The sequence below is a fragment of the Camelus ferus genome, chromosome 1, assembly GCF_009834535.1.
Source record: "Camelus ferus isolate YT-003-E chromosome 1, BCGSAC_Cfer_1.0, whole genome shotgun sequence".
NCBI lineage: Eukaryota > Metazoa > Chordata > Mammalia > Artiodactyla > Camelidae > Camelus > Camelus ferus.
The window spans coordinates 3,616,546-3,638,075 of NC_045696.1; the positions used below are offsets into that span (position 1 = coordinate 3,616,546).

General features: G+C 55.2%; 2 protein-coding genes and 1 long non-coding RNA gene across 7 annotated transcripts in view; 2 read left to right on the forward strand and 1 right to left on the reverse strand.

Moving 5' to 3' along the window:
- C2CD2 (C2 calcium dependent domain containing 2) overlaps positions 1 to 13,579 on the forward strand; it is a 54,182-nt gene extending 40,603 nt beyond the window's left edge. For 2 of the 3 annotated variants that reach the window (XM_032461225.1, XM_032461187.1), the window contains exons 13-14: positions 1,206 to 1,527; positions 9,688 to 13,579. In XM_032461225.1, coding sequence (XP_032317116.1) covers positions 1,206 to 1,527; positions 9,688 to 9,908 — 543 coding nt within the window. In that variant the 3' untranslated portion in view covers positions 9,909 to 13,579. The remainder of the gene's footprint in view (positions 1 to 1,205; positions 1,528 to 9,687) is intronic. The other variant, XM_032461282.1, reaches the window with a different exon arrangement.
- On the reverse strand, positions 887 to 20,994 carry LOC116657833. Its single transcript, XR_004312979.1, has 3 exons — positions 20,926 to 20,994; positions 14,492 to 14,499; positions 887 to 897 (listed from the first exon to the last, which is right to left on the reverse strand). It is a non-coding gene; the product is annotated as an uncharacterized LOC116657833 (long non-coding RNA).
- Positions 17,652 to 21,530, forward strand: part of PRDM15 (PR/SET domain 15) — a 51,441-nt gene continuing 47,562 nt past the window's right edge. The window contains exons 1-2 of one of the 3 annotated variants that reach the window (XM_032461066.1): positions 17,652 to 18,194; positions 18,865 to 19,074. In XM_032461066.1, coding sequence (XP_032316957.1) covers positions 18,973 to 19,074 — 102 coding nt within the window. In that variant the 5' untranslated portion in view covers positions 17,652 to 18,194; positions 18,865 to 18,972. Of the gene's footprint in view, positions 18,195 to 18,221; positions 19,075 to 21,530 lie in introns of those variants that run through there. The other 2 variants (XM_032461133.1, XM_032461152.1) reach the window with 2 other exon arrangements.

The following is a 21,530-nucleotide window of genomic DNA, read 5'->3' on the forward strand; positions in this document are numbered from 1 at the left end:
AGGCTGCTGGAGCAGCCAGCCCCTCAGGGAAGGGCCCCATGTGAGTCCCGTACTGCTCTTTAACATTGCAGAACGAACGAGGAGAGTGTGAACGGTGGGGGACAGCTGGGAGATGTGGTCGTCGAGAGGGGATGAGGAAGAAGGTGGATTTTTGGACACAGAGGGTGGGTTGATACATGAAGGCATGAGAGGGTGGGATGGGAGGGCACCGTGAAAATGGACCCCTCAGCTGCTGGGAGAGGGCCTAGAACAGGTCCTGGGAGGTGCGAAAGGTCAGTCACCAGTGTTGGCATGGTACCTGGAGAGGTCCAGGTACTTTGACCAGCATCACCAGGTGATGCCACTGGGTTTCCAGCATGCACTTCCAAAGGCAGCCAGCAGGGGCGATGGTGTCTCTGGAAGCCCCTGGCCCAAAGATTGGGTTTTCTTTAGGATGAATAAATGAGTGAAATGAGAATAAGGCTCCTCGAGGCTTTCTCTAAGGTTTTATTTTAGAATCACTGGGATTTCAACATCTAATGTATCCGACTGATTGTATTTATCTTTTTTACTGATGCTCAAATAGTCCCAAACTGAGTCTGGGCACTTCTGACTCGAGTCAGAAAAGGGTGGTTGTCAGCTGTCACTGAGCAGACTCTCGTGTGCACCTGCCACACAGGTCCAGACAAGCAGCGCAGCCCCCCAGCGAGTCCCCTGTGTCCCCGCAGCCCCTCTCCCACCCCCAGCCCCGTAGGTTTAGCACCTGCATGTGCTTTGCACGTGAATGTAGGGCTTAGGACGAAAGTGCGTGCTGATCCATTCTGCCTGCAAGAAACACAGAAACGCTGTAGGGACAAAGGTTAAAGGGCAAATTGAGTCTGGGGCTCCGGAGCTCCCTTCTCTGCCCCGTGTGCTCTCCTGTGCTTAGAAGGATGCCCTGCCCACACACGCGTCCAGCCGCCTGGCTGCCGGGGGACGGGCCTTAACTGCTTCCTCAGCACCTTCCAGCCTGCGAACTCGGGCGGCCCTCTGCCGTGGGAGACCTGCTCACTGGCTGTCATCCCGCGTCTCCTTAGCTGCCCCTTGGCCACTTGGGCGTCTGGCTGACACTGCAGTGGCCAGTCGGGTGTTTGGACGGGATGTTAATGCTTTCCCCCGCCCGCCGCTCCTTCCGAGTATCTGTGTGATCTTCCCTCACCCTCACTTCTCCTCTCGCCCCCGGACAGACCTCGCTATCTCAGGACAGCGACGCCTCCCTGATGCTGGACTACGCGGCCTCCATGTACAGCGCCCACCAGAAGGACGGCCCGGACAGTCTGGGGGCGGAGGTGGCCCCTGCCCCGCCTGAGGAGGAGGAGGGGGCCTCGGCCGGGGCCCTGCCGGCCCTGGAGCCTCAGGAGAGTGAGCTGGACTCCTGGGACTTGGAGAAGGAGCCCCAGGCCGGGGCGTGGGGTGGGCAGGCCTCGCCTGACCCCGAGGGGGATGAGCTGTCGGAGAGCTCCCTAAGTGTGTCGGAGCTGGAGCCTGGCACCACCAAGAAGCATAAAGGTACAGCCCTCCCCTCCCCCACCTGCCCCCACGCCCCTCCACCCCACGGCTCTGCCCTTCTGCTGGTGTCCAAGCTAAACCAGTTCCTGCCCTCTGCTTCATTCCCCGTATCCTCCACAAAGGCATCCCACCCTCAGCCCCACGCCCATGAAAACACCTGCACTGAACATTTGAGCCCATTTAGAGCGCGGAGGCGGGGGTGGGGGCCCTATACAGAATCCTCCCGAGGGTGAGTGGCTGAGTCACCTCTCTGCCTTTGGAGAGGCAGTTTGTATTCATGGCTGGAGGCGCTCCTTACCCTGTCTGGGCACCCCCCCCCCCAAGCAGAACTATCCAGAGCATTGAGAGGGGTCACCAAGAGCCAGGCAGAGACTGGGGTTCCCTCAGCTGCGGAGACGGGCACCCCTACTCCTGTGTGCCTCTCTGAGTCTTTCCTCCAACTGAAACCAAGCCAGACCTCCCGACTCGAGCCGAGCCTCACAGGGGCCACAGGGAGAGGGGCCCCCTAGAAAACTACCTGGTTCCCTGCTCCGTGTGCGGCGAAGAGGTGATCGTCGCGGGAGGACGGGGGTGTTTCCCACGAGCACCAAGTCAGTGCTCGGCATCCGTAAACGTCGTCCGTGCGGGCAGTTTTACCCAGACGGCGCTTTGGCACAACGGTGACCTGAAGGTGTTTGCCAGGGGAACGCGGCCCGGAGGCTGGGGGCCAGTCTGGCCGTGAGCCCTCAGGACTCGCCGAGCCTCGGCTTTCTCCTCCAGAAACAGGGACGTGCCCACCCACCGTGTGTGCCCACCTCCCAGAAAACCCCATCAGCCAGGCAGTACCAGGAGGTCCCAGTGCAGAGGACAGGGCAGGGGGGCTGGGGCAGGCGTCAGAGCTGAGCCTGGGGGCACGGCTCCTCGCTGGGTCCCGACTCCCCGAGAGCGTAGGTGTTAGGAACCTCAGCCACTCAGGGTCTGGATCCTGGGGGGGCTGTCCTTCCTTCTGCTCCTTTGCTCTTGGTGCCGCAGACCAGGGATTCCTTCTTGGGTGACTATGCCCCCTCCCTGGGGGACACTGGCAGCATCTGGAGAGGGTTTGGGCTGTCTCAGCTGGGAGTTGGGGGCACTGCTGGCATCAGGCGGGTAGAGGCCAGGGTGCTGCTCCCCAACCCGCAGGGCACAGGGCGGCCCCGTGCACAGCACCACGTGGCCGACGGGTCCATGGCGCCATGCTGGAGAGCCTGACTGCAGGGGCCTACCTCCCGCCTCGCCTGCCTCCCACCTGTTGGCTTCCCGCCTCTCCCCCGTGAACCCCCCTTCGTGGAAGCAGAAGGGGCAGATGGGGGAGGAGTTGGAGTTAGAAGAGGAGGAGAGAGGGAGGAGGGAGCGGATTCTCAGACGTGATTTCTGGACCCTGGGATGAAGATGGAGTCTGTCTCCTGCTACCTGGGCTGGGGCCTGGCCCCGAGGGCACGTCAGGGTGATGGAGGGCAGTTTGTGAAGCTGTGACCAGATCCTTGGCGCACATGATGGGAAAGGCGGTCTGGCTGCTGCTTCTCACCCCTGTCCTGGCCTTTGTCTTGGGGCCAGAACAGCCCACGGGGGCTTCCTGCATCTGAGGAAGGCAGGTGGGCACTGTGAGAAGTAGAAACGGGGGTCGTGTGGGGCGCCCTTTCCTCTCCATTCTGTCACCTCCTCCCGCTGGACCAGCCGTCCGTCCCTTCTGCTCACAGAACCCGCCGCTCCCTCCTGCCACCTCTGTTCATTCTGAAAGGCGGAGCCTCGCTGACCCAGGCCCATCCCGAGACCACTGTTCCTCCATCCCCTCCCTCCCTCCTGCTTCTCCTTCCAGGGTTTTCCCTTGGGTCTCCATCCTTGCTGTGTACTGGCCACCCTGCTCCTTCCCTGCGATGACACCCTCAAACAGGTGGGGACCTCGGTGCCAGCAGGTGTGCCTTGTGCCCCACCCGGAGGCCCGGCTGTGGGACCGGGCGGGGGTGCTGAGCGCTGCACAGATCTGGGATTTTTTAAACAGACACACTTGGCAGCATTTAAAAAACTGCTTTTCTTCCAGTGTTTTCTGAGAGGTATGTGCTCAGCATCTCTATGAGCTGTTGTCAGAACCTCAGATGACTTTGCAGTTGGGGTGCCAAAGAGTTTTCATTTTCCACCCAAAAATTTCCAAAACCGGTGATTCAGGGGGCAGCTCTGTGGAGTTTCTTCTCACTTTTAAAGTCAAGACAGTTTTCTGGCTTAAGAACCACCTGTATCTCCTGATGTAGGAAGGAGCTGGCAATAGGTTTCCGAGTCTGCTTCCCTGCTTACAATTCTCCTGGATTTTCTCTGGTCGGAAATGTACGTGTTGTGAGGATGCAGGAAATGCAGCCCCAAGTCTGGGTCTATTTTCAGCTTCACGGAGTGTCGACTTGGTTGCACAGCAACACGCGTGCACTTAACCCGCCCCAGCTTGACACTCACAGGTGCCGAAGACGGTCCATTTCATGTTCTGTGTGTTTTTACTACCAGTAGGAACAAAAATATTGGTGGAGCCATTGGAAAATATTAAAAAGTAAAAAGAAAAAAAAAACTACGCCAAGCGCTCTGCACAGGAACGTCATATGTGGTGTAAGGTGAATGCTTCAGACTCTGACCGTCTTGCATTCTGATTTTGCTCTTGCAAACTTTTCTTTTCACCTCTCCCTTCTCTCCGCCTCCTGCGCATCCCCTTTAACCTAAGAGGATCGCTATGCCAGCCAGAATTAATTGCCTACACAGTAAGTTATTTTTGTTTTATATGTGTTTTTAAATTAAGTATAGCCTTGCTATGAGAAAAGCCCGTCTCCTAACCGAGCCAGAAGTTAACTCCCCCTCCCCTCCCCGCCTTTTTCCTCGTGTCCCTCCGGCTTCCAGTCTGACCCTCCCAGGATGCTGGTTTGCCCGTTTTCCTCCTTCAAAGCACCCTGGTCAGGTGGCACGTCACCTTCATCGCGGCCGGGCCGGGGAAGGTGTCCCTCTGCTCCCCGATGCGACGAAACAGCCTCACAGTCAAGTACATACAGACCAGCTCCTTTCAGTGTCCTCAGTTCTAAAAAAGCCGTTACTTCTGTGAACGGGCCATCTGTGGTTCCACTTGAAATCTGAAGCTGCTTTGGGGCAGCAAACTGCAATTTATAAGGTTGCCTTTGGCCACTGTTTCCCTCTGTATCAGATTTTAAGGCGCAGTCTTCGATGTGCGAGTTATGTCTGTTAGACCCTGTGGAGACCAGTGGGCATGCATTTGGGGCTATTTGCAACATGAAGGCTGTACTTTAGAATAGTTATTTTTAATCCCTTCACATACTGTTTATACTTCATCCTTGTAACTTTTTTTTTTCAATCTTGCTAGAACCAAGGAAAGATTTTTTTCTCTTCCCCGTCCTGTCTAAGATTTTGGGGTTTTTTTTGCCTCAGATGGCACATAACCTGTTGCCAGATTTGACCTTCAGGAGTCCTTAAGGAGGTGAGTGAGATCTGAGTCTTGCTTCTTGCCTGTCGGTGTGGGTGATGTGGCCTGGAAAAAAGGAGGTGAGCTTATGGAATCCAAGCGGCCCCAGCTCCCCTCACCCCACTGAGGTGAATTTCCCCACTAGCAAAGGGTGACAGATTCCGTGCGCCCAGAGGCAAGGGTGACATACCAAACTATTAGTTATTGTCTCGGTCGGGGTTCTCCAGAGGAACAGAACCAACAGGTTTTCGAGTTCGAGGAACTGGACCACGCAGTCGTCGGTGCCGCAAGGCTGAGATCTGTGGGCCAGGCCAGCAGGCCAGGGGCGAACCAATCAGGAGCTGATGGTGTGGTCTTGAGGCAGAATTTCTGCTCTGGGAACCTTCGTTTTGGTCCTTTAGGCATTCAGTTGATTGGATGAAACCCACCACGTTATCCTGGGTCATCTCCTTTCGCCCAGGCCACCTGATGGTTGATGTTAACCTCGTCGACCACGTGCCTTCCAGCAGCACTCAGATTAGTGTTGGCTGGAATCGCCAGGTGCACTGGGCAGACTGGTACCGTCTCCGTTAGCCCAGGTCGCCCCCTGTGATATCACCTCCCAGCAGACGAGAGGTGTGCTCGCCCGTCTGAGCTGCGACCCCGCACCCACTGTGGCCTGGCTGCACCGGCGTCCACTGAGCACACCTGTGCTGTGTCCTCCCAGCATCATTTACCCCAAAGGTCATGGTGATTTAGTGGCCAAATTACAACGGACATTAACATTTTCATTTAGAAATGAAGACAGCGTAACCTCTGTTAATGCTGGTCATTCCTCATGTTTGATGAGTGAAACTGTGGGCCCTGGAGATGGGCTCACATCGCTAGAATGTCCTATCCTGCCCGCACTGCCCACGGGCCTCCTGAGAAAGTCGCATCATTCTGGAAAGCCTGTCTGAGGCCCTGCCTGAGTGCCGGGCTCTGCTCTGCCATCCCTCTGAAAGCAGTGTCCACCCTGCCTTCCGGAGGCCTCTCCAGTGGCTGCCCACGGACAGGACCTCCAGACCCCCACCCCTTCCAGCTCAGACACCATCCTTAGCAGCACTGAAGACCAGGAGTGACAGCCCAGCTTTGCAACTTGGGCCCCCGTCGGTAGGACAGAGCACATCGCATCTCCGAGTCTCTGCTTCCTCACTTGTCAGCGAGGGATGAGGTCACCCTCAGAGGTTGTCCAGACGTAAGCAGGGCTCGGGGCCTCTAATTTGCAAACCTCCATCCCTCCCCTCACATGACTCTTCTCTGTCCAAGAACCGATGTCCCCCAGAAGCCTTGACAAGTCGTGTCAAGTTAGGGGAGCGCAGGCCTGCTGAGCCATGCAGATGACTTCGGGACGATTTGCACCTGGGTACATGTGGCGTCATCCTGTCCCAGCATCAACACTGAACAGGCAGAGCTGACCCCGCCGCACGCCCGTTCCAGAGGGCGTGAGTGAGGACGAAGAACAGAGAGACCCCGTTGCGGGCCTGTAGGGGCAGTGCACATCTGCAGGCATGCAGCTGGCTGGAGCAGGGATGCTCCGGGAGCAGGCAGGCCTTGGACGTGGGTGAAGCCACCAGCAGTCATTTAAACGACGTGGCAGATGGTCTCCCTGCTCTGCCAGCTCTGTTCCCAGGGGGGAAGTCCTTGATGTTTTAACTTCCTGGGGCAAGAATTTGAAGTTTAGGCATTTAAAGCACAACGTCATTTAAACAACCTAAAGCGATGGCTCGGATGCGTGCAGAGTCCCTTTGGGAAGAGGTCTGAGCGCAGCCACCCCCGGCCTGGCCCCACGTTCTGGCTTCTCTCTCAGTCCGGTGCAGAGCTGGACTTCCCGGCAGCAGGTGCTGTGCCCGCAGGGCGGGCTGCCCTCGTCCCCTGCCCCCCCATCCCACGCAGCACCCCTGAGACATCTAAACATGGAGGGCATCACAAAACCAAGTGAAGGGAAGTGAACGTGCTGCCAACTTTCTGCTCTCCGGTCTGGTCCCGGGGCTGACGTCTGCGTCCTTAGCAATGAGGTCCCGCACTCCAGGCGCTGATGGCATCTGACCTGACCCCGGCAGTGGTTTCCAGCTGCACTAGAGGGACCTGGGATCCCCTAGAAGGTGCTGATGTCAGAGTGTGTCCCCAGAGCCCATCACATCAGATTCTGCACAGCTGGGCCCGGCCATCTGCAGTTTTAAAAGGCTGCCGCTCCGCCTCCAGCATGTCTTGGGGCTGAGAACACCACTCTGCTGTGAGCCCCCTGCCTCGATCTTCCTCGTGGCATCCAGGGTCCAAGGATAAACAGGAGGACGTGGCCGGCTGCTTCAGGACCCTCATCTGAAGTCATACCTCCCCTCCCCCTTCTGGATTCCTGGGGTGGCCGTAACCACAGACGGGGTGGTTTAAACGACAGATTTCTTCTCTCTCAATTCCGGAGGCCGGGCATCTAAGACCAAGGTCTGGGCAGGGCTGGCTCCTCCGGAGGCTGAGTGGGAGAATCTCTCCCCCAGCTTCTGGGGGTTAACCATCTTTGGGGTTCCCTGGCTTCTAGAAGCATCACCCCGATCTCTGCCGTCATCTTCTCAGGGTGTCTCCCTGTGTGCCTGTCTGTTCAGATGTCCCCTTTTTATAAGGACACCAGTCATATTGGACTGGGCTTGTTCTGATGACCTCACTGTAACTTCATCGCCTCTGTAATAACCACATCTCTAAATAAAGTCACGTCCTGAGGCCCCCAACATAGGAATTTGGGAGGGACATGACCCAACCTGTAACACCGCCCCTGCTCACGCTGCAGACCCTGGCTTCAGTCCCCGCCTGAAGTTCAGCGCAGGGACGTGAAGTGGGCTGTACAGGTGGCGGCTTCCCCAAGAGATCTTCACTGCCCGGCCTCCACATCCCTAGCTGTGCAGCTGACCCGAGGCTGGACTGGTCTGTTCCCCTGCCCACGCTCCCTCCCCCTGGGGAGATCGGGGTGGGGCGTGGGGTTGGAGAGTCCATGTTAACCGAGTGGATCCCCCAGACCTTCCTTCCTCCCCTCTGCTCCGATGTGACAGCCCCACACTTAGGTGCTGGTTGGGAGCTCCAAGCTCAACCTAAAGCACATACCTGTAGGTCAGAAATGCCTCCCAGGTTCCCCCAACCTGAGGTTCTGGTCGGGCTGGGAGGCCCCAGGGCATTTGATAAGCTGAGTGCTTCACCAGTGGGCATCACTGCGTCCGCCCCACCAGCCAGACTCTGCAGTCCTGCCCTGTCGGTGATGGTTCCTGCCGTAACACACCCCTAACTGGTGATTCCTTTGGGATACGCTGCACCTTACAGGGATGGGAACAGCCCCGGGAATGCAGCCTTTCAGGCCTGTGACAGGAGCAAAGCCAGTGACACTTCTGTACTCACCCTCCTGTTCCGTTCCCTTCCTTGCCGCCCTGAAACCCCCTGCACGCTGCCTCCCGACTGTAGATAGTCGTAAAAAATGTCCAGAGTTTTCATGATAGGTTGATTGTGTCCAGAGAGAAAAGGAGAAAAAAGTCTTTTTGGCAGCTTTGACCAAATTAAATTGGGCCCATTCCTCGGAGCTGTTGAGTCTCTGAGTTCTGCTGCTTCACCGGGCAGGCAGGTCAGGGGAGCTCCTCCCCGAGGCCAGGTCTAGGAAGTGGCCTCTTAAAGTCCCCGGCGATGAGTGGCAATCACGCAAAGGTCCGGGGAGGGGCGGGGTCAGATTCCACATTGTCCGAGCATTTCACGGAGAACAAGGCGATGCCCTGCAGCCTCCCGTCTGAATAAGCCTGGATGGCTATCTGTGTGTGTCGTGCTATCGCAGTATCTGTTGGATCTGTGTTATGAAAAGAATAAATTGCTGAATTCGCCCTAAAGCTCCTTGTTCTGACGGTCAGGTATGTCTTCTTTCAAAGTCATCAACACCTTCAGGCAAATGATAATGGATCTCACAGCCCGGCTGGAAAGGCCTCCGGACCTTGCCGGGCCTTGTCAATAGCACGTTGAGCTAATGTGTGAGGTGTCAGCGGGTGAGTGGGTTCCAGCCGCTGCTGCGCGGGCTTGCGTTTGACCTTCTTGGAACCGTTGCTGTTGAAATTACTGCCTCTGCTGAGTTGCCTCTATTCCACGTCCCACTGCTGGACATCATACACAGACAGGTCAAAGCAGCAGACGGAGCGGAGGCTCTGTAGGTCAACCGTGATCGAGTGAAAGACATTTCCTGTGACTCAGCCTGATGTACGTTGGATCTGGAGTCAGAGAGCTCTTACCCCCCAGAAGAATAAGTGTAATTTAACTTCCCCAAGAAAGTGGACACCACTGTTCTCAGAGCCCTTCATCTGGCTTTAGTGGCGTGAGCACCCTTTCTGGGGCGCATGGCACTCCTTTATGCCCGTCTAAATGAAGGGGAGTGGGTAGGCTGCGGGACACCAGGAAGTCCGGATCTGAGTGCCTGCCCTGGGAATGGACCCCAAGGACAGCGCACCTCACTGCTCCCGCGTTCGCGTTTTAAGCTTCTCTCTGTGCCTTGGAAGCCTGAGTGCTGTGCACACACCAGACTCCAGCTGTCTTTGTGGTGCCAGCAGCGAGGGCTCACCTTCCTCATTAGAGTCGTCTGCGCTGCCCTCTTTCTTCCCCCGGGCTCGTCGCCCGGCGTCCCTCGCCCAGCACCCTGACCCTGTGCCTTGCTCTTGCAGGAGGGATTTTTAGGAAAGGCGCCAAGCTGTTCTTCCGCCGGCGGCACCAGCAGAAGGACCCCGGCCTGAGCCAGTCACACAACGACCTCGTGTTCCTGCAGCAGCCGGAGGGGGCGCGGAGGAAGGGGGCGACCCTTGCCCGGATCCTGAACAAGAAGCTGCTGTCCAGGCATAGGGGCCAGGGCACCGTGAACAGCGTCCCCATGGACCCCTGCCCGTAGCCCCCTGCACCGCCAATGCTGCAGACGCACACCCACCGGAACCACCCGCCGGGACCCCGCAGGAGGGCCAGCCAGCTGTCAGACGGCCGCCAGCTCTAGCTGGGTTTTTTCCAACAATTTCATCTTTTAAAGGGGGAAAAAAAATCTGAGTCTCCAGCCAGGAGATCTCCCCCAGAAAGAACTGACAAAGCCGTTTGCCACCAGAAGCCACGAGACCCAGCAGCTCCACCACGCGGGCTGTGCTCACGTGTGAGGGTGGAAGTTAAACGCGAGAGGCGTATTTACAGGGGGACCCACAAAACTCCCTCTGGTGGACTGTGGACGGGCAGGTCGAGGGCCCTGACCTCCGCCCTCTGTGCTCTAACAGGTGTCATTTTAGGTCCGTGCCTGGATCGCGTCACAATGAGGAGGCTCCCTCTGTGCTGTCACTGTGAACAGAATGGATGGTCAGCTCTCCGAACGGGCTGCTCAGAATAAAAAGTGCAGCCCGCCTGCGAGTACTGAGTACTGAGAGGTGGGACAGAGGCAGGACTTTTGGGAAACAGAAGTTGCTGTAGGAACGGAAACACTCAGACAAATGTAGGAAGACATTTGCCTTTGATATTAGCCATATAACTTGAAAAATTATGCAAATACTAAATATATTCTATGCATATTATGCTGAACACTTTTCTAAGTTTACTTTGAGCCTATTTGCAAGTGGGAGATGTATTAATTCTTATGTGGTTTTTACATTTTTCTCTACAGCATCAAAAGCTCTAATAATAGCAACAGAGCCATCAACACATGGACGTTCTCATGCCGTCGGCGTCCTCGCGAACGAGAGCCGCGAGCCTGTTGGAGGATGTTAGGGGCAGTGAGCGACAGCTCGTAGGACCTGCTACCCACATGTGCATGGTTTTTCTTTTGTCCGAGGTGGGTTTGCCAAACATTGCCAATAGCTGAAACCAAGTACTTTCAGGGCAAGAGAGGAAATTACTTCATGTCTCAGGTGTGAGTCTTAGGAATGGAAGTTCAGTAACAAATGAGCCAAATGTGCATCAGGTCCTTTTTATGAGCTGGTCGGAATCGGCTGTGGACGGTGTGCTTATCACAGCTTGGGATGCTCTTGCTTTGACTGCCAGTGGACAAAAACGGTAAGCTTGACACAGGACTTCAATACCCCCGTGTGTCTTCCAAACCACTTTCCTCATCAGCGCGCCTTTCTGCCAGGTTTCATTCACAATTCTCACATCGTCCATTCCTTCTGGAAGAGCCACTTTTAGGGGACGTGCTTATTGAAGAACACTTGTCATCAGGGTGAAAGGTGTTAAGTAAGATTCATTTTCCTCCAATAAGATTTAAAGTCTACTAGGAAAATGTGGCTTCCGTCACGGGTGTGAAATTGAGAGCGTCCCTTCTTCCGGGTGCTTTTGTTAATCCTTAAGCAGATATTTCGGGGTAATCGAGCTGTGGGGGAACGAAAACCTTTGTAAAAACCAAAATTGCAGAATTTCGTCTTTTCTTCTTTTTTTTTTTTTTTGAGGACGAGATTAGAAAACTACATTAAGAATTTTATTTTTAAATACATTCTTAAAAATTCTTAGGTGTCCCAAGTATTATCAAGTGACTGTAAAATGACTTTTTCACCATATTTTGCTTTTAAAGGTTATATTTCAATTGTAATCATTGTAAACTAGCACCCGGCTGTCCAAACTGTCGTGTGTTACCACCAAGTTAGTCCCCACAGGTCAGCAGTTCCTGCTAGGCTTGTGGAACCAACGGTTTTTTTCATGTTCTGTTTGACTTGACGGGTCATTGTTCTCTCTCCTGGTCAGCAGAGCCGTGACATTCCAGGATTGATTCTAGTTTAATTCAAATTTCAGGTACTGATTAGAGGTTTTTAGTACAGGTTTTTGTTCATTTGATTTTGAAATTCAGCTGGATTCCATTTATTCGAGCGTGAAGATGTTGGGGTTTTAGATTCAACTTTCTCGCTCTAAAAAATGTCTTAGCCATTCCCACTCCTGTTTGACTCCGTGAGCGTCCAGTTCACCGTTTAACACCTTCCTCAAGAGCTCTGCTCTCAGGCCCCTCGTGACTGGAAACCTCTCTGGGGTCCTGGGACGGTGTCGGGGGACCTGCGTCCGCCCGGTGTGTGAGGAGCACGGGGATTAACACGAGGGAGAGTGTCGCCGGGGAGACGTTCGTGCCCGCCGGGTGTACTTGGGGAAGCTGGTACATCTGAGTGGATCCAGAAGTTCACCCCCAGGACGCACAGACATAGCCACAGTCAGATGGCTTTTCCGGAAGTTACGGAGGTCACTAACGGAGCAGGAGATACGACAAGCAAACAGAAAAGCGGGGTCAGGAGAGCACCGTGACAACATGGGCTGCACCGCTGCTGCGAACGGTTCCTTCCCGAGCTGTGGACCCAGGTTTGTTTTTTTAAGTGGTGTAGGGTATTTATGTTAAAGTCAGTGTCGCCAAGGCCGAACGTCAACTAGGATGGCACACCGAATACAAAACGTGCTAATTTGTGAGTCACCTTATTCCCTTACCTTTTCCACACGCCGGAGTGGTTTGAGGGCTTTTGGTTTTGGTCTTCATGAAATTTTTGCAGAGTGGTGTTTTAAAAGCTATTTCTCCTGAACACTGATATTAACGTGTGTCTGGATGTCTGGAACCAGCTGCTCATGCTGGGGTTAACGAGCTGGCAGCACTCTGGTTCGTATAAGGACGCGCCTGTGTTCTCTGTGGAGGAATGAAATGGACCTTTAAGTGTGTGTGTTTTCACGGCATTTACAGAAGTACCCGTCTCACCATCATGCCAGGTGAAACCTGCTGTGAGGAAGAAGGTTTAGACCCAGCACTATTTAAATCCAGGTCTCAAGTTGAAGGTCAAAAGCAGCACTGGATTCCCAGAGATGGCTCCCCAGCCCATCACCACCAGCCAATCACAAGTTGGGCGCCTGCCTAGGTTTCTGATTGGTTTTACTGGCCACATCTCTAGAAGCTGCAAATTTTTCTTCTTGAGCAGAAAGGAAAAGATGAATTTATGCAGCTGCCACAAAATTCCAATGTTTTCTGATTTATAATCTCACCATTCTTGGTCTTGAAACCTCAAAGCATGAGTTGGTGGACGCTGGAAGTCAGAACATTTAACTCTACCAGATGGAGGACGGGTCTCAGCACTGGCCTGGACCCTGACAGCAGACCCTGCCTCCACCCCCTCAAACCCACCAAGGTGTGATGACCAAAGCCAGCGGCACGGGGACACCAACACTGCTAAGTCCTGTGCAGCAAACTCAGGTTACAGCTATCCGGTTCCTTCTTTTTGGCACTCCTACTTTGCGTGTGAGGAGGCAGTCGAGGTAACATGACCTCGCCCCGTTCACCGTTCACTCACCTCCCAGCTAGCCAGCGACGTGCCATTTATAATTTAGGCTTGTGGGTTTTTTCCCCCAATATCATATCAAAGCTACATATTTTTAAAGAAAATAAAAGGCGGTCCGGGTATGTGGAGAGGTTTGACTTGATGACCCTTGTCGTGATGCATGTACAAAACAACAACTGTATCCCGGGCAGCGCGGTCCGCAGCCCGCGTCGACCCTGTGCGGCTGGGTTCGTTCGGAGATGTGGCTGGAACACGAATGGTCTTTGAAGGAAATAAAGGGGCACACAGAACACTAGACACCGAGTTGTTTGTGCTGAGTCCTGTGCTGTCCCCGCAGCCCAGCAGCCTCTCTGAGGGTCCCAGAACCGGCGTCTTTCATCAGGCGCCTCGGCGGTCACTGCATGTGGCCGCCACGGTCAGCGGGCATCACGGAAGAGCCCTCCTGCTAACGGTCTTACAGGATCTTTCAGTTACTCAGCGCCTGTTTGAGGCCTGGGGGTAAAATCACGTGCTAGAAAGCCAAGGTGTCCAGTGAGCTTCCGGGTCCTGGTGAGTTGTAGCCGCTACCAGTCATGGGCTGCTTGCCCTGGGTGCCTTAGCGGCCGTGTGACCCCGTGTGACCCCCAGGGACCTTCTGAGGAGTGCTGTCCCCTCGCGAGTGAAGCCTTCATCCCTCCATCACCTCGTTGTTATCGCCCCGCCCCAGCGGTCACCCGAGGGTGGGTGCAGCGTGAGGTTGGAGGGGCAGGTGCTGGGCAGGGTCCCAGGAGGGCTGGGGTGTCTTGTGCCAGCCCCGCAGGCCTCGCGTCTCTTTTTTGGTGATCAGTTTCCTTCAGTTTCATCCCCCCTGCTCTGCCCAGGGGCCCAGCACTTAGAGATCAGGGCCCTGGCCCCCGGCCCTTCTCTCAGAGGTCCCAACCATGCCCATCCTTTAGGAGGTGGAGTGGTCACTTGGGAGCCACGTCTGATGCACACTGTGCATTTCCAAGGAAGAGTCTCCCCGTGGAGAGCCCCAGCATTAGCAGGGCTTGGATTCCAGAGTCTGCTCTGGACGTGGACGGTGGCCATGGCACGGCATCTTGGTTGGGATTAAGGTGTCCCGGGGCCTGGGCTGGAACTGCTGCTTCCTGTGTGGCCGGCGGTCCACTCTGTGCTGACGCTCCAGGAGGAGTGTGGATGGACTTGCTGGATGGCCGGCTTCCCTAACCCGACCTCCTGCCGGCCACTTGTAGGTGCGCGCCGTGTTCGTGCCAGTCCCATTTACACAGCCCAAGCCACCTTGGTCATTCTGGAATGCGCCCCCCTTGTCTCCAGCGCACACCCCTCCCCATTCTCATGATCTAACCGAACACAAGCCCTGCCTTCTCCGTGAGGTGCCTGGCCACCAAGGATGCCCAGGGCGCTTCCATCAGCACCCTGCAGTCCCTATCACTTGGCCCTTCTCACTCTCTCGTAGACTTGTACCCTGGTAAGAATGTAAGTGCCCGTATCCCCTGGGTTCCGGGTGATGCCCGCTTAGAGCAGTAATGGGCATCAGCTGGAAGCTTTATATAAATAAGCTTGTCCGGGAAGTCTGCTTATACCCATCCTGCCCCACTCATCGGGCCCAGGGTCAGAGCTGGACCTGGAGGGCGTGCACAGGACAAAAAACATGCTGTTCTTGACCTCAGTCTCCCCCTGCAAATACAAGGCACTGTGCGTGTATGTTAATAAGTAGTTCATAAAAAAGAAAGGCAGCTGGCTCACCACGGAGGACTGGACACCAGGATGGATGGGCTAGCGCAGCGCCTGCCCTCAGGGAAAGCTGCAGGCCAGACCCTCTTCCCATGGAGACTCTCTCACCTCGCCCACAGCTCACCTCCGCCCTGTGTCAGGGCCTGCAAACTGCCAAGCTGTGCCCTGCCTGTGCCGGGCATTCAGAACTGCTGACTACACTGATGTCACCAGCATTTGCAGTCAAGGCGGCGCTTGCTCAGGCTTTGGGCTACTTGGTGTTTTAGAGAAATACTGGGAGAGAAAGACTAGCGATCACAGTGATAATAATTAACCCTAACTGAGCACTTACAGCGTGACAGGGATTTTTCAAAGTGTTTGACACGTGTTGACTCCTACACTCTTTGAGTGATGATCCGGTTCAGTTTCACGGGTTAGGAAACTGAGGCACAAGGGGGTTAAGGAAACTTGCCCAAGTTCACAAGCTGCTAAGGGCAGAACCAGAATCTGAGCGCAGGCGGTCTGGCTGGAGAATCCCTGCTCGTGACCACGAGTCTCTACCTTGTGTCAAATGGAGAGACAGAGGACTGTGGCCTCATATAGACTTTCCTGAACTTTAACGCGCTGTTACAGGTGAGAATGATGGAACGCGCTACTTTGCTCATAGCAGGAATTAGATTATTTGCTGATTATGTCCCTCTTTCTCTGGATGGGCAAGAATTAAGCCAGACTGAAAACAAAAGCTAGACGTGGTGTAGAGGAGCATCTTAGGATGTGTGCATCCGTGACGTCCCCTGACAAAGGAGGTTTGTATTTAAATTAACGACAAACCAGAGCTGATGAGACACATTAGTTGGAAAGCCCACGTGTAAGGCAGGCCAGTGACAGGCTGAGAGCATCACCCCCAGCGTGGCGCCACAGGGCAGAGTGATTACATCTTAGTGCCACAGCTAGTCTGTTTGGGAAGGAAAATCCACTAACTGAAGCTCTTCTGTTTAAAATCCTCTCAGTAAATTTTTTAAAATTTCAAGCCTACAGAATAACCTACATACCTTCACCTAGATTCACTAGTTTTGCTACATTTGCTCTATCCAATCATCTTTCGATCAATCAATTGTAGTTTGAAGGCTTCATTTTTCACCCTAAATTCTTCAGAAGGCATTTTTCTAAGAACCCAGGCATCCTCATTATTATAATTCAATGCAGTTATCATGCTTAGGAAATTTGACATTAATGCAACACTATTATCTAGCTTCACAGTCCGTATTCACATTTCTCCAACTGCCTCAGTAACATCCTTTATGGATGGTTTTTCTGCCTGGGATTCAGGGAATTCCTGCTGCATTTGCTATCAATGAGAATTTGGCACCTTCAGCAACTCTGAGCGACACAACTTTTTTAACTTTAGATTTTGGATATAAATCTGCCTTAAAAGGAATTATTTCCAGCCCTCATAGCTGAAAAATTCTGAACACTCTCAGAACTCTTTTGAAGATACAATGGCATTTGGGAACGTGGACCCCAGCCCTGTGCTGCGCGCATTGCCATGAGAAATGGCTTTAGGTGGGTTGAGGTCTTGCCTGCTTTGTTCTTCACTCTTGCTCTGACCTATCACTTTTTCCTGTAAATGACCTGCTTTCGTGCACAAATGCCAGTACCTATTTGGTGTGCAGAGACCAGAGAACCAGCCATCTGGGCATGAGAATTGTAAGTGAAGTCACTAGAGGGCTGTGTAGGTGGAGAGGCGGTGCAAGTTGGCCATTGTGGTCAGTTTGGGGCTCCTGGGAGTTGGTGTGCATTTGGGCAAAGACCTGAATGATGGGGAAATGGTGGTGGGGAACCTGGGACTGTGTTCCAAGATCTTGAGAACAGAAGGCCGGAGGGAGGCTGGGATTTCACAGCTGGGTGGGGCACGAGCAGGGTGCAGGTGAGGGACCACAGGTGAGGTGATCAACAAGGTGTGGGAGGCCACAGTTCAGACCTACCTGTGAGTGCCCTGGGAAGCCACTGCAGGATGTCCCGGGACAGGGTGGGGTGGGGAGATGAGCCCAGCAGCGCATCGCGCTAGGCGGGCGGGCTCTCTCCCGCTCCCTGTGGACCTGCCCTTCCAGTGGGTACTTACGACCAACCTCATACGCAAACCAGTTCACACAAGTGAGTCTGGCTGTGGGACAGATTCCTACAGGTGGGGCTCCTGCACCAAAGGCTATGTGCACCTTGAATTTCTATGGATATTAATAAATGGCCAGGGCAGAGGCTGTTCATCAATTCTCCCACTTGGAAAAGATGAGACTGCGTGTTTCTCTACAGTCTCTTCACAGTCATGCTATTAAACTTTAAAAGTCTTTACTAATGTAATAGGTAACAATTATCTCACCATAATTTTGCTTTCTCTTATTACAGTATAGTTGACTAGCATCTCACATGCTTAAGAGCCACTGTATTTTCTCTTCTGTGAACGGTCTGTAGACTGTTCATTTTTCAGTTATTTATCTTTTTCTTATCGATTCTTCAGAGCTTTACATGTATGAGGGGGACGAATCCTTTCTAATATCAGTTTCAAATCATTTCCCCCATTTCATCCCCTGACTTTATTAATGAAGGCTTTTGCCAGGCAAAAATGAACAAGACAGCTTACATCTTTGAATGTGACAGCACAGGACTAGATAAATGATCCTTCTAGCCCCCATATTTCTAATACCCTGTGGTCTCTTGTCCACTGAATGGTGGGAGTCAAGTGCCCACCCAAGCCCCCGAATTTGGGAGGCAAGAGGAGGTAGAAACACTCAATGCCAGGGAGCGGTCTGGCCTCAATTTCGCACCCCGGGTTCACGTCCCAACTTTTCACATGGCAGTGTCGGGTAGCGGTTAAGGCGGGGATTACGGAACTCACTCCCTCTGGACTGAAATGCCTGGTCTCCACTCCCCAGCGAGCTGCCGGCCCTCCTCTACTTCGGGGGCTTGGGGGTGGGGGCGGGAGGGGGAGGGAGGCAAAGCAAGCGCTTCTAAGCAAAGCAAGCGCTTGTAAGCGTTTATTAAGTGGACAGAAAGATGACCGCAGCAGCCCGTGGGCTAAATTCACAAATCATTACGATTAGGCAGCAAATCTTAGACCTATTTTAAAGAAAAACTCGACTACCTCTCCCACCCAACTCTCTAAAAGGAAATTAAGGCTTGACGTGGCCATCAGACGAAAGGTACGGGGTGGGGGGAGGATACCCGTGCTAGCTGCCAGCGCGTTGCTGTCGTGGGTCGCGGGATGCGGCTGCGCTACCGAGGAAGGGGCTGCACGTGGGCACCAGACGCCCCTTACAGCCCCGGGGAAAGGGCAGCCGCAAGCCGGCCCGCTTCTCCCGGCCGATCCGGATCCACGCGACCCGCTCACCCCGTCCACGCCTCGCTACTGCCCTGTGCATCCCCTCGCGCCCTGCCACTGCCCTGTCTATGCCACTCCGGCTCCCCCCGTGCACGGGCTCCGCAGTCCCACTCCCCTATCCTCCGCATCCGCTCCTGCTCCAACCGTCTGTGCGCCTTCTCCGTCCATACGACCCGCGCCCTGCTGCTCTCCGGTCCATGCCTTCCGCTTCCCTGTCCACGCCGCCCTCCCGCCCGCTCCCGGTCCGTGCTGCCCGCTTCCCCGTTCCCCCTCCACATCGCCCATTTCCCCGTCCACTCCCACCGCTCCTCCGCTCTCTCGTCCACACCGCCTGCTTCCCCGTCCAGGCTGCCGCTCCGGGTCCAGCCGCCCTCTCACCCGCTCCCCGTCCACACCGCCCGCTTCCGCGTCCACGCCGCCCTCTCGCCCGCTCCCGGTCCGTGCGGTCCGCTCCACTGTTCCCCCTCCTCATCGCCCGTTTCCCCGTCCAGGCCGTCCGCTTCCCGGCCCAAGCCACCGGCTCCGCGTCCACGCCGCCCTCTAGCCGGCTCCCGCGTCCACGCCGCCCGCGCCGCCCGTAGAGAACTACAACTCCCACAATGCCCCGCCGCCGCCCCGCGGCTTCCGGTGCTGCGCAGTTTCCGGAGCGGATCGCAACCCGGAGTCCGGATCCGATCCCGCTCTGCACATTCCAAAGGCAGGTAAAGCCCGGGCCCCGCGCCCGCCGCCCGCCCCCGCGCGCGCCGCCCCGGCCTGGCCCGGCCCGCCGCCCCCGCGCGCGCCCGCCCGGCCCGCCGCCCCCGGCCCCGCCCGGCCCGCCGCCCGCCCCGGTCCAGCCGCCATGCCGCCTGTTCTTTGTTACATTTGCCGGCTGCGGGCACCGTGGGCGATCGGAGTCAAAACCCGGCTGGATTTCCCGGAGCCGCTCCGGGATCGCCCTGCGCGCCGCCCGCCCGCCCGCCCGCCGCGGGCCTCGCCGCCGGCCCCGCCGCGGGCCCCTCCGCCCACCCGGCCGGCCAGCTCGGGGCGCGGGGCCTCGGGCCGCGCTCGCCCGTGGGCGCGGCGCGGGGGGCTCCTCCGCCCCCGGCCCCCGGCCCGCGGTCCCGCCCCCGGGCGCCCTCGTCGCCGACGGTCCCTCGTGATGTCACGCTCCCCGTCCTGGGCCCAGCCCCCAGGGGCGCGCGGGGAGGCTCCCCGGACCCCGGACTCCTGCGGTTAGAAAAACAGATCCCTGGATTCAGGCGATGGGGCTGCCCAGGCCCCCCAAGAGCACCCTCGGCCCCGTTTGTGTAAACCCTTGGGTGGCAGAGGCGAGGTAGTGAAATCCAGGGACAGGTGACATGTGGCCGCTGTCGGGGTGGGTGGCTGTGCTGGGAAGGGGCGCCCCCCCCCCCACCCCGGCGCGGACAGGTGGACAAGCTGGCCATGTGGCCTCTGGCGAGAGGGTCAGGTATTCGCGGTAAGGGTCAGTTTGAGAAGACAAAAGTGGAAGTGCATTCTGGAGATACCCACCTCTTAATAGTCCTATAGTTATTGTGTGTTTATTCATCTCTTAATGTAGTGGATGAGATTTTTTTTCCCACAAAAGCTCAGAAATTGCCTCCTCCCCATCAAGGGTAGATTAAAATGGTAGAAACAAGTGTGGATCAGAGACACAATGACCCATGTACGTATTTAAAGCTGCCAACCCACAAAAACCACTTTTGCTTAAGACATTCTCATAAAATCTGGACTCACCAGATATGTTTGGAGAACCCAACTTGATTCCTGGAGGTATTTTTAAGGATGGAAAGTAAATGAGCAACTGGTTTTGTAACAGATCTTAGAAGGCAACAGTGATAACTGCCTGCAGAGTGTGGCGATGTAGACACTTTGTATTTATAAGTGAGCCTCCCCCCACCTGGCACGCACACACCAACACAGTATTTTGTTTCAGACCTGGACGTTTTCACACTCTCCACATTTTCACTGCTCCACTCTGCTTCTCTGGATTTCCTTAGCATCACTGCTCTATGGTGAATGGTTAGGAAATAGAACTATAGTTTGAATTTTGAAAGGGAAAAACAGTAAAATGTATCCTTTATAGAGTTTTTTTCTCCTGATAACCTTGATTCATATTTTTGCAGAAGAGTTGCCAACAAAGACTACAATAATAGATCCCATTTTGTAAGCAGGAGGAGGAGTTATTTTTTCCAGGAGACCAATACGTAAATTCAAAAATCACCCCCAATTGCAAGGCTAATAGCTTTTCTGGGAATAATTATGTCTGAGAAAGACCTCCGTTAGCTTAGGCTGTATCTCTCAACCATCATTCTTTTGATATTGTCGTCTGTGTGGAAGGCCAGGAGAAAAACACTCCTCCCATTTAGCAGATTTAAGGGAGACTGAAGGCAACTGTTTCTTGCACGTGTGACTTCAGAGGCCGAGCTCCTGAGCAACGACTCACGCACTTTCTCAGCCTGCCTTTCACAGCTGTGATGTGTGATGAGCGCTGTCCAGCCCCTCTCCCAGGGCTCATTAGCGTGCGTGTGTTCATTGGCCGGCCGTTCAACAGATACATAATCAGTGTGCAGCTACCAGTTGCTGGGTGTTGCAGAGAAGAGAGAAGGCCCTGCCTGGTGGACCGAATGTTCCAGAGGGAGGGAGGGAGGTGGGCAGTGTTAGAGCCTGGAGAAGAAGGCAGGAAGGATGGCAGATGGAGGAGGGCAGGGGAGGGCACACTTGGGCAGCTGGGACTAGAAAGGTCTGTCTGAGCAGGGGGCATTTGAATGGAGACCAGTGCTGTGAGGCCCTCAGTGGAGATCTGGGGTGAGGGTGTCACGGGGAGACAGATGGCAAGTGCAAAGGACCTGGGGTGGCAACACGCTTTGGGCGGCTGAGTTGGCGAAGTGCAGGAGGGCAGCGCGGGCTGTACTCTATTCAGAGTTTATCCTGAGAGCCAAGCAGGCACCTTGGGCTCTTTGGGCAGGGGTGGAGCAGGGTCTGTGTCCTTTTAGAGAGAACTCTGTGGCTGCCATGTGGAGAGTCCAGGCCCAACAAGATTCCCCTCAAAACTAGGTGGAGGCAGAAAGGGAAATGATGCAGGCCTTGCTGCTGGTTTGGTTGGAGAGCAGGGCAGGGGGCACCGGGAGGTATGGATAACAGGTGTGCAGGTTGG